This window comes from Cyprinodon variegatus, unplaced genomic scaffold (assembly GCF_000732505.1).
Source record: "Cyprinodon variegatus isolate N-32 unplaced genomic scaffold, C_variegatus-1.0 Scaffold339, whole genome shotgun sequence".
NCBI lineage: Eukaryota > Metazoa > Chordata > Actinopteri > Cyprinodontiformes > Cyprinodontidae > Cyprinodon > Cyprinodon variegatus.
The window spans coordinates 420,091-431,358 of record NW_015150792.1 but is presented as its reverse complement, the minus strand read 5'-3'; the positions used below and the strand labels follow the sequence as shown (position 1 = coordinate 431,358).

General features: G+C 35.6%; 1 protein-coding gene across 1 annotated transcript; it reads right to left on the bottom strand.

Annotated features, from left to right (window-relative positions):
• Positions 1-769: 769 nt before the first annotated feature.
• Positions 770-5,591, bottom strand: hsbp1l1 (heat shock factor binding protein 1-like 1). The gene is made up of 3 exons (XM_015385437.1): positions 5,379-5,591; positions 5,217-5,283; positions 770-1,281 (listed from the first exon to the last, which is right to left on the bottom strand). The coding sequence occupies exons 1-3, from the start codon at positions 5,421-5,423 to the stop codon at positions 1,187-1,189; spliced, it is 207 nt and encodes a 68-aa protein (XP_015240923.1). The 5' UTR covers positions 5,424-5,591; the 3' UTR covers positions 770-1,186.
• Between the last annotated feature and the right edge of the window lie 5,677 nt (positions 5,592-11,268).

The window sequence follows — 11,268 nt, the reverse complement described above, 5'->3', positions numbered from 1 at the left end:
CTTTTCTTGTCTTGTTGACTCCAGCAGCCTCTGGCCTAAAGTCTTGTGTTGCTTATAGACTCGTCTCATTATATGCCAAATATTTTTATTTTCAAGACAGACAGACAGACAGACAGACAGACAGATAGCAGTCACTAACCTGGGAAAGACGTTCAAATGAGTCAGGAGGCGTGATGTGTCATATAAACTTTATTACTCTTTGTGACCAATGGAATAGAAAAATATACAATACAGCTTGTTTAATTAATTTTGAAAATAAAAAATGTAAAATGTAAAGTAATATGGCTTGAATTGTGTTACATTATTTTTACAAGCAAAGAACTCATTTTGTAAATGGCAATTTGAGTAGAAAACATACAATCAAGCAAAGAAGCTTTAAAAAATCCTTTTAAGGTTTTTTTTCTGATTATTTTTTCAAACCGTTGTTTTTTTAAAAGTGCCTCATATTGTAGTTTAAGTCAAATAAGTGTGATTGATTTTAACATTTTGACATTTATTTTACAATTTTTATTTTTCTAATTTTGCTTTTTCTGTTTGAGGTTTACAAATTGCATCATTTTAAAATTGGGATTTATAGCTCACATTCTCTGTGAAAAACTTAAAAATACAATTAAACCTAAGAAAACAGCAAATTACAGCAAATAATTCTTCAAACATTTATTTCTGGGTTGAAGTTTGTTTTTTTTTTTCATTTATTTCCATTTATAAAACTTGTTTTTTTCTTGGAGCAAAAATGGGACAAAATAACCTCCATAATAACCTCCATAATAACCTCCATAAATTTGAAAGCATAGAAAAAAAGCCCTTTAAATGAAAGTCCATTATAAAAGGTTTGACACAGAGCAAGACAATGCTCGTCTGGATATGTAGCTAAAGTGAAAAGAGGAAGATCCTGCTGAAGGAGTTCTGGTCAGATGATGAGTAGAACCACCGATTATGATGAAAACCAAACACCATCTACACTCTGATGTACGGTGGTGGCATCCTCATAATGTGGGAAAGCTGGTGGAGTTAGTTGCGAGGTGGCGGAAGCAGGATCCCTCCCCAGCAAGACTACAGTTGGAGCTCCAGTGGAGGGATTTGGATCAACAGATCCAAACAGAGGATCCGCACCAAAGAGCTGCTCCCAAAGCACCATTGGAAAAGAAACACAGAGTTCACACAGATGAAGGCAGCCCATCCATGCTCACTTAGAACCGGACTCTTTCTCCATTCCAGCCTGCGTCATCAGCTCAGAGACGTTCTTCTCCAGGTCCTCAATACGGCTTCCCATCTGATCCAGTTTACAGGTTAAAGAAATCGGCATATTACTGATAAAAAGGATGTTTCGCTAAACCCCAGATTCCACACACTCCCTCTGAGATCCGCCTCGCTCACATTTGACAGGCAGAGTATTTGTCTGCCATGTTAATCAATGAGAGCTGTTCCACATCCACCGCTACTCATCTGCATCAGTGCAAAACTAATCCTAGTTATCCCTGTTACGAAAATCCACAACAAAAAGAAAATATTTGGGCAGAAATTATGCAACCGCTTTTGGCATTTACATAATCATATTTAGATACTTTAACACAATTGTTTTATGTCCTACCCTGCTGACATGAAACAATTGTGTTAAAGTAACTAAAAATGATTACGTAAATGCCAAAAATGGTTGCATTATTTTTTTTATCTAAGCTGGATGCCGACAGCAATCTTTTTATATTATATCATATTAAATGAATTGCTCATTTCTGCATGTTTTGCTAATATTAATTTGATCGTGCATGCTCTCGTCGAGCCCTGAGGAAGTCAGGGTGGAGCAGCAAGGGAGGAACAGCGGAGGCTGGAGGCTCTGCTTTCCGCAGGCGGCCTGGAGCGAAGCGGGGCCGAGACGGAGGATGAGGGATTTCAGGGTAACAGCGCAGCACTGATTTAAACCATGAGCTTTATTAGCTTAAAACCTTAATTGTTATATCAATTAGAATTTTGTAATCTTAATTTTAAAGGCACACTATGCAACATTTTTCAGTTAATTAATGTGTTCCATAACGTTTTGGATGATTAAATGAGTCATTTCATGTCGAACAAAGGTTTTCTCGGCCGCCCTGGTGGTCTGTAGGGGAAATACCGTACTTGCAATTGCAGGAGCCCTCGGCCCGCACCCACAGGCTCAGAAGTCTCGTGCAACGCAAGAGTGGGTCTTGCTTTACGGCGAGAACTGCTACACGCCCCCACTGAAAGGCATGCTCGTTGCTAGCGCAGTGGCGATATTTGTGCAGTTATCATGGCGGAACCAGCGAGAATTTTCAAACTCGAAAATTGGAACAAAATAGTCACTTACCACAGTAGACATGGTGATTCGTTGCGTTCGCTTGTCTGCTAAGCTCAAAACGACCGCGCCTGGCTTGACGGAGAAACCAGGAGAACAGCTGAGCATATTTACGACAGTGCACTTTTACTTTCGCCCTCTGGGGGGAGCCTCGCTGGAAAATCAACACCGGTTGCATAGTATACCTTTAAAAATTATTACACTTATATTTACATCCTGTGTTGCAATTCTGGATAGATGCAAACTACATTTCGTTGAAATTGAATACTATTTAATTAATATTACAACCCATCAGAGATGGGTCCAGCAACACTGATGCATTGGCACATGTATCCAGCTAATGGACCCTGCGTCGGAGTGCGTTTTATTTTAAAAGTCACGACTGATTCAGGAGCTGTTTCCAACTGACTGATGCTTTAAAATTGTGTTTATAAGCGCAGCTGTTAATGGAATGCTTCTGCTAAAAAACAAGCAAAACTTTGATCTTTTGCGGTTTATCATCAAATTCATGAAGAGATATGGAGCAGCTGTATTTTACTGGTATTTGGTTTGATTTTCTCGTGTCATCCTGTTCCTCTCTAGCCTCATGAGACCATCCTGATCTCGCGAGCTTTCAAGGTTTCACTCGCTAATCAGTCTGGAGACTCTCCTTTGAAGAAAATTTGGAGCCGTTCACCAAACGGACGTCCAATCCGCGTTGGCTTTGAGGCGGGTTGAGGTGTGACGCAACGAGAAGCGGGACAGTTCAGTCTAAAGAACATGGCGGCTTCAGCCGATGAAACTAGCGTTAGCGTGGCTATCAAACAAGTTTTATCGGAATTACAGAGTATTTCTTCACTGAAAGAAGAGCAAAACACTGCTCTGGAGGCTTTTCTCAGAGGAAAAGATGTTGTTGCTCTTCTCCCGACTGGTTTCGGCAAGAGTAGCCTGGCTGTTAGTACGTCATATGCTTCGTTGATCTGATTGGTTTATTTGGCTCGTCTATCACCAACATAGGCCAATCAGCTAACCAGTATTTTCGCCCCTTCCCAAAATTACTTCAACCGAAGGTGTCCAGATGGATATGCGGAGCAAATCTTTCTGGCGGAGTCAGGTTAGTTCCTCTCGGTTATCCCTAAATTCATCGAAATTAAAATTAAATTCAATTTAGTTTACCGTATTTATTGCACTTAAGTTGTTTTTTTCTTTTTCTTTTTTATATCCTAGTTTGCAAGCATCCTCATTCACAGCTTCATCTAAATTTTCACATTTTCACATATTTTCACATTATTTATTGACTTCATCTAAAATGTTCAAAGATATTTTAACATAAAAAAGAAATGGTAATACAATATAAAATACAATTAAATTATAGTATTACTAGGTCATGAAATCAGCGTCAGATTAACCCTTTATGGAGCAGTCAGTAAAATACTTTGAAAATCAAAATTTCCAACCAGTATTGTTACTGAATCCAGAAACTTATTACCAGCGGCTGATCTAGACCAAATGTACCAGGGGGCCAGGAGGGGGCCAGTGTGTTTTTATGGGGGCACAGAAAAGCATGAAATAAAAAACAAGGCAAGGGATTCAAATACATTTAGAGAGCTGCATGAAGTGAAATTTCTATTCAAGTAAGTTTAATTAAAAAAATTCTATGTGTTATCAGGTCAATATACATTCAGAATATAGGAAAGTTTACATATTTCTGACTTAATTTAAGTTAAAATTACCGCTTTTTATAAAACCTGAATTAGAACTCAAGAGCAACAGATTAATTCAGCTATAAAAATTAGAATTTTTTTTATTTGTTTTGAAAAAGAAAAAACTTTTAGCAGATGATAACTGGGATCCTATTTCAATGCCACTGAAGCTATCACCTTATTGTTTTTAAATAATTAGTAAAACAGAATTTGTAAAGAAAAAGAATGAAACAGATCAAAAGGACCTATCAGTTACCATGTCTGTTTCAGCGCATATCATCATTAGAATTTTATTTTAGTAATATGTCTTCAGTACAGGGGCCATTACAGGGGCCAGGACATGATCTACAGGGGCACTGTACCCCGTTGGCCCCTGTATAGATACGCCCATGCTTATTACCTTTGTAAAATTCAAAAAATATGAATATTTTGATGGCAAAAATGAATGTCAATGTAACAAGAAATGCAAACCTGCCCGAATATATTAAGAAAAATAAAAGTGTTTCTATAAGAAATTCATGAAAAACACAAACTTTGAGGGATTAATGCTGACACTGGCATTTATATTTTTTATTTTATAAACTTAAATATAATTGTTAATTAGGATTATTAACTTTTTAACTTTAGTTTTTAACTTTTCAATTAGCTTTTTACATTTTTTATTTCTTGTCTTGTTAAATTTTTTAATTTACAGTAGGTAATTTATCATTCAAAGGCTCATCTAATTGGTCAAATCAAAATCAGATGTGCAGTCATGTAGCAGCATCTTTGCTGAATGGCTGGATATAGATCTTGTGCTTCTAGACTCTATCTGTAAGCGGGAAGCAAGTGATCAAAAACAGTAAGTTGTCCTATAAAGGGTTAAACGGGCTGCATGTAGTGATTTTAAACGTCCAGCAGGTGTCGGTATTGAGTCACATGCTAACGATAGTTTGGTAAGTTTAAAAATACATCAACAGGTTAAAAAAATAACACCTTAAACAAAGTAAATGTGGTCAAATTGGGCTATAATTGTGGTATTTATTTAGAGTTATGTGTTTTACTTCTAGAATCTGTTATTTTATAGAGAAAGAACAATAACCGTGTGAGCGCCCCCTATTGGTCACCTGATTTCCTGGAGAAAACTCTCTTGTTTAGGAGCTCTGATCTCAGGAGTCTGAACAACAACTAAAAAGCTGCATGATTAAATGTAAAACAGGTTAAAAAAAGGGGGAAATGGATATTTCTGGACTCCAGCTGCTCTGACATGGCCAGGAATCTCTCCTGAAGGACCCGCATCGTAGTTTCCATCTGCAGGCAAAAGGAAAAAGTCATGTTCTGGAAATACAGTTAAATAAATGTTTGGCTGCTCAGTTATGGGGTTTCTGCCCATAACTGAAGCTTACCGCTTCTGTCATTTCTTCTGCGGCTTTATTTTCTGTTTTAGACATGTTTTCTCCTCCAAGCGTTTTCTTTCCACTGTAATATAAAGGCCAACCCCAAACGACTAAAAAATAAAATTAATTGGTTTAAATAAACGACTTGCGCGACGTTAGAAGCGAGTTTCGTCCCAGATCTGTAACGTTGGCAGTGACTGCCTGAACTTTGCTGCACATCAGCTGGAGTCATTAAAACCTGGACTTCCGCTTTCTGCTGTCACCCCTTCAAAATAAAAGCGTCAAGATTAGAAATTGCTTTTTTTCAGTTTTAAGAATAAAGTCGTTACATTACGAGAATAAAGTTGTAATATTACGAGAATGAAGTCATCATACAACAACCTGTTTCAGAAAGAAATATTACGACTATATTCTCGTAATTTTATTACTTTATTCTCATAATGTTACAACCTTATAGTCGTAATTTCATGACTGTTCTTGTTGCGACTTTTTTATGGTAATATCACTTTATTGTCGTAATTTTATGACTATATTCTCGTAATTTTATTACTTTATTCTCATAATGTTACAACCTTATAGTCGTAATTTCATGACTGTTCTTGTTGCGACTTTTTATAGTAATATCGCTTTATTTTCGTAATTTTATTACTTTATTCTCGTAATTTTACTACTTTCTTCTCATAATGTTATGACTATTCTTGTAATTGTATGACTATTCTCGTTGTGACTTTTTTCTCGTAATATCACGACTTTATTGTCGTCATTTTATGACACTATTCTCATACTTTTATGACTATTCTCATATTTTATGACTATTCTTGTTGCGACTTTACTCTCGCAATTTTACGACTTTTTTCTCGTAATTTTATGACTTTATCCTTGTAATTTTTTTTATGACTGTTCTTGTTGCGACTTTATTCCCGTAATTTTACGACTTTATTCTCGAAATAGAAGAAAAGAAAATAACTAGTCATGTCCTAATACTCCGTCTTACTCTTCGACGAACTTAAAAATAGTTTTATTTACTGTAATGGTTGTAATTGATTATAGGTCAACAGGAAGCAGAAGTGATACATGAATGTTCGCTCTACCGGACACTTTATTAGGCACACCTGCTTTTCTTCACTCAGTCAAAATGAGCTGATTATTGTGGAGTGAATTCTGTTCCATTAGGAAGTGTTGTATGTAAATAACATATTTTGTAAATGGAAATTAAAAAGAAATGCAGAAATCCAGAAATCAAACTTTTAAAAACTTCTTAATAAAAAAAAAAGGTTTTTAAATGTGCATTGCTACTTTCTTAGGTTAGGTTTTAAACATTGTTTATCAAACTTTATTTATTTTTGTTTTTCCTTTTTTTGAATCTTGCTATTCTTTTTTTATACATTTTTTTTTTCCTTTTTTTTTTATTTCAGTGAAGATAATGTGATCTGTAAAATGCAATCGGAAAACAATCGAAAAAAAGATTAAATGAAACATAAAATGTGCCTTATATACGTCATGCTTTTCGCAAAGGTGCAAAAGTCCATAAAACTCATGTGCCAAATCTGATACACTTGATGTTAAAGAACTTAGATACAATTCTCTCACATACAAAATGAAAACTGTTTGTTTAAACCACTGATCTCTATTTAATCACTGAATTGCTGATTGCCTGTTGGTAGTACAGGGTTCAAGTGATGCCACCGACCGCCATATTGGTACTCCACATTTAGACCAGTCGCTTTTTTCCCTTCAAAATAACATACAATATGTTTCGGCACATAACTTTTTCAAGTGAGAAATACAACAAACACTACAAAACACGACTGCGTCATCCACTCAATAAAGGATTACTACATTTACATTTCACAGTGAATTACTTTCTATTACCTCTACTTTCTATTTTTTAACATTAGACACAATGTTGATGGCTAACTCAGTCTTCGAGTCAGTCTGAAATAGCCAGACTAATGTTACCCTACATACTATAGTATAGGATACATCAGCGTACAGATGGATTTTATTGGTTAACGTCCACTTTTTTGTGGAACGTCTTCCTACAGCCGGCAAACTGCTTAATTTTGAAGCCAAATTCTACACATGTAGGCATTTTTTGTGCGCATCTCTGTGGGAGTGGGGAGCACCAGAATGGCGGACGGTGGCTTCATTTTTTGCGGGCAATCAGCAATCCAGTGAATAAATAGAGATCAGTGGTTTAAACTAGTTTTTTTATGCAAGGCGGCCATGTTGGAATAAAGCAACCATGTATAGAAAATGTGAATTTAGAATTCATACAAATTTTGATCCTTTTTTATTTTTGTTCTCCAGCATGAAACCCAGATCCCTTAGCCTTTCAATAATAAGGAAATAAATAAATACATTATATACTCCAACTGTATTTTGTGACATAATCTAAAAAAGCACTTCAGTGTATTAGTGCTGCTGTAAAACATCGGTTGTTGGTGATAATTGAGGAAAATGGGTATTTCATTAACATGTAAGCGAGAATAGTTTTTATTTTTACTTTGATGTTAAGATAAATTGAAAAAGGAAAAAATTGTTTGGGGGGGGTTTATTTTGAAAATAAACATCCCACTGTTTCCTGTGGTTGACTTTTCTTGGTTTGACTTTGACATTCACACTGATTTGTGTGCAGTGCTGCACATGGGGAAGCACTTGCTTAACTCTTTGTGAACCAGTTCTTTCAGCCACACATCTGTTTGGTTTGATGCGTTGCTTTTTGTTTTTGTTTATTTTGTTTTTATCCAACAGAGCCGTAAAAACTGTTCCTTACAAACACTTTGGTGTTTGGGTCAAATATGGTGGGCAGACTCCCAGTAGGGTTATATAATTTTCATTATGAAGCTTTTTAATCCGGATTTTGCGTGTCTTTCATCCCCCTTGCTCGATGGGATGAATTTATGATGAGAAACTAAAATAGAAACTAGCTAAAGTGTTCTGCACCTCTGAGTCTGAATAGAAAGGATGAGACGTGGGAATAAAAAGGAAACTAAAAGAACCCAGAAAGATAAAATATTTAAGTTCTAGACAATTACCTCTGCATCCCCTGTTCTTCAATAAAATATTTACTCTTCCTGCTGCAGCATAAAATCAGTGGCCTGTTAGAACACGGTACATCACACACCCTTTGGCTACACCAGCTGAAGTGAGACACTTTTAGTAGCTATACTATCCCTGAAATCTGTAAGTTTTGAGATATTAAAGCTGGTTAAAAGTACTTCTTCCTTATCTTAATTTAGGTTTTTATGTTTTTTTAATCCTAAAATATTCATTGTTAAATTAACTGAGGTTTTTGGGTTTGTCTCCATGATGCAGGTTCAAAGTCTGCTTTAGATTTTATCATTAAACAGATTGGTTCGTATTTTCCTGAGGTACCATTAGAGAGATAGTTGTTGTGTGTCATCTGCATAGAAGGTGTAATGCACAATAATACGACATATAGACGTTAAAATAGTAACCTAAGGACAGAGCCTTGAGGAACCTCATCATTAATTTCTGTTTGCCAGAATTTTCATCAGCAAATAACTTAATTGTATGGAGTTAATTTTGTTCCATTATTGTAACTTGTTCCATATATATAACCCTGAAAAATGCGATCAAGAAATAAAATTTTGAAAAACAAAAAAAAAAATGTTTTCTGAGCAGCTTTGCTTGTTTTTCCCTCAGATTTTTTTTGCATCCTCTTAAATATATTTTTCATATTTTGTATTTTGAATTAGATTTTTTTTTACCGTCTAACCCCATCATCAAGTTTGTGGACGACACCAAAGTGATTGATCTCATCAGCAACAAAGATGAGACTGGCTACAGGGAGGAGGTCAAGCACTTGGCCACATGGTGCACTGAAAATAACCAGCTCCTCAACACCACCAAAACGAAGGAGCTCATCATAGACTTCAGGAAAGATTTAACAGGCACCCACGACACCAAACACATCAATGGAATAGCTGTTGAAAGTGTCTCCAGGTTCAAGTTTCTGGGGACCCACATGTCAGCGGACATGTCCTGGTCAACCAACACCGAAGGCTCACCAGCACCTCTTCTTCCTAAGAACACTGAGGAACAGCTCCCCTCAACTATCCTGGTGAACTTCTATCCCTGTGCAATAGAAAGCATCCTGACCAACTGTGTAACAGTGTGGTGCGGAAGCTGTTCTGTTGCAGAGCGCAAGGCACTGCAGCGGGTTGCGAAAGCCGCCCAGCACTTTAACTGGAACTTCACTACCCACCATTGAGCACATCCAGAAGAAACGCTGCCCACATGGAGCCCGCAGCATTCTAAAGGACTCATCCCACCCAGCCCACAGACTGTTTTCTCTCCTGCCCTCCGGCAGGTGTTTCAGGTGCCTCCGGAACCAGAACCAGCAGACTAAACAACAGCTTTTTCCCCAGAGCTGTCTCTTTACTGAACTTTAACCCTAACGGATAGGCTCTACTCTCCTTCCTCACACCTACAAGACTGTAATATTCACCTGCACCCCTCACTGTTACTATTGTAACAACTCTTTATATGCATCTTGCACTACTCACTTTAACTGAATATTGATTTGCACTGCCGACTGCTTATATTTGCACTGCTGACTGTTTATTCACAGTACCAATTGTTTACATATATATTTGTAATACCGTAAAAACCCTTTTTATAGTAATATCCACCTGTATATTATATTCGGTATATATCTAATTTTAAATTTAGTTCATAACACTAGTTATATATATTTTATATTCATTATTCATATTAGTATTCATCTCTATACTCATTCAGTAGAAATACCCATGTCCTGTATTTATGGAACCATTATTTATCCTGCACTTGCTGCTATTGCACTTCTGGTTAGACCTAAACTGCATTTTTTTGCCTTGTACCTGTACCTGTGTAATGACAATAAAGTTGAATCTAATGTAATCTAATCTNATTTCTGTTTGCCAGAATTTTCATCAGCAAATAACTTAATTGTATGGAGTTAATTTTGTTCCATTATTGTAACTTGTTCCATATATATAACCCTGGAAAATGTGATCAAGAAATAAAACTTTGAAAAACAAACAAAAAAAATGTTTTCAGAGCAGCTTTGCTTGTTTTTCCCTCAGATTTTTTTGCACCCTCTTAAATATATTTTTCATATTTTGAATTTTGAATTAGATTTTTTTAAAATTGTATTTGAAATGCGATTTTAACTGAATTCATTCTGGAAAAACTGAAACTGAAAATAAACAAAACAAAATTGGAAATAAAAATAAACACAAAAACATAAAATAATTATAGAAAATTAAATGTAAAAAAAATTATTTGAAATTGATTTAAAAAAAGATAGCATCTATAAAAAAGTCAAAATTTCTCCCTAAAACTTCTTCTTTTTTTTTTTTTTTAAGGGTTTTTCAAAATTTTATTTGTGGAATGCATCTTTTTGAATTTCAATTGACAAAATACATTTCTTTTTTATTTCCATTTACAAAATATGTTCGCTTGGAACAACAGTGGAACAAAAATCTGTCTATTTCTGTAGATCAAAATCTCAAACAGTGTAGAACATTACCACACAATCTATTTTTTATGCCTCGCAAACTGGATGTTATGATGAACTGTGTCAAACACAACATCTAAACATTAAAAAACAGCATTTCTGAACCCATTACTGTCAAAAACTGGTTACCATGTGTGCAGTAGGTGCTGTGGAGGGGTTTGAATCCTGAATAGAAAGAGCTGAATTATTCTTTTTATCATAATAAATGCTGAAAACAGTCTTTTCAATTATCTTAATAATAATTGTTAGACTGAATACTGGCTTATATTTCTTGTTAGAGTAACTAGATTTGCTTTTTGTTGTTTTTTATTTAAAGTGAGAATTGAACTGTAGTTAAGTTTTGTGGCCCTGAGGAAAAAGGCCTGATTGAAT

What these genes read in the sequence shown, in the direction of transcription:
- hsbp1l1 (XM_015385437.1), bottom strand. Translation starts at nt 5,423, where the DNA reads ATGTCTAAAACAGAAAATAAAGCCGCAGAAGAAATGACAGAAGCG. An exon ending in CAGAAGAAATGACAGAAGCG is followed by an intron (nt 5,284 to 5,378) that starts GTAAGCTTCAGT and finishes TTTTGCCTGCAG; the next exon opens with ATGGAAACTACGATGCGGGT. An exon ending in AGAGCAGCTGGAGTCCAGAA is followed by an intron (nt 1,282 to 5,216) that starts ATATCCATTTCC and finishes TAACCTGTAAAC; the next exon opens with TGGATCAGATGGGAAGCCGT.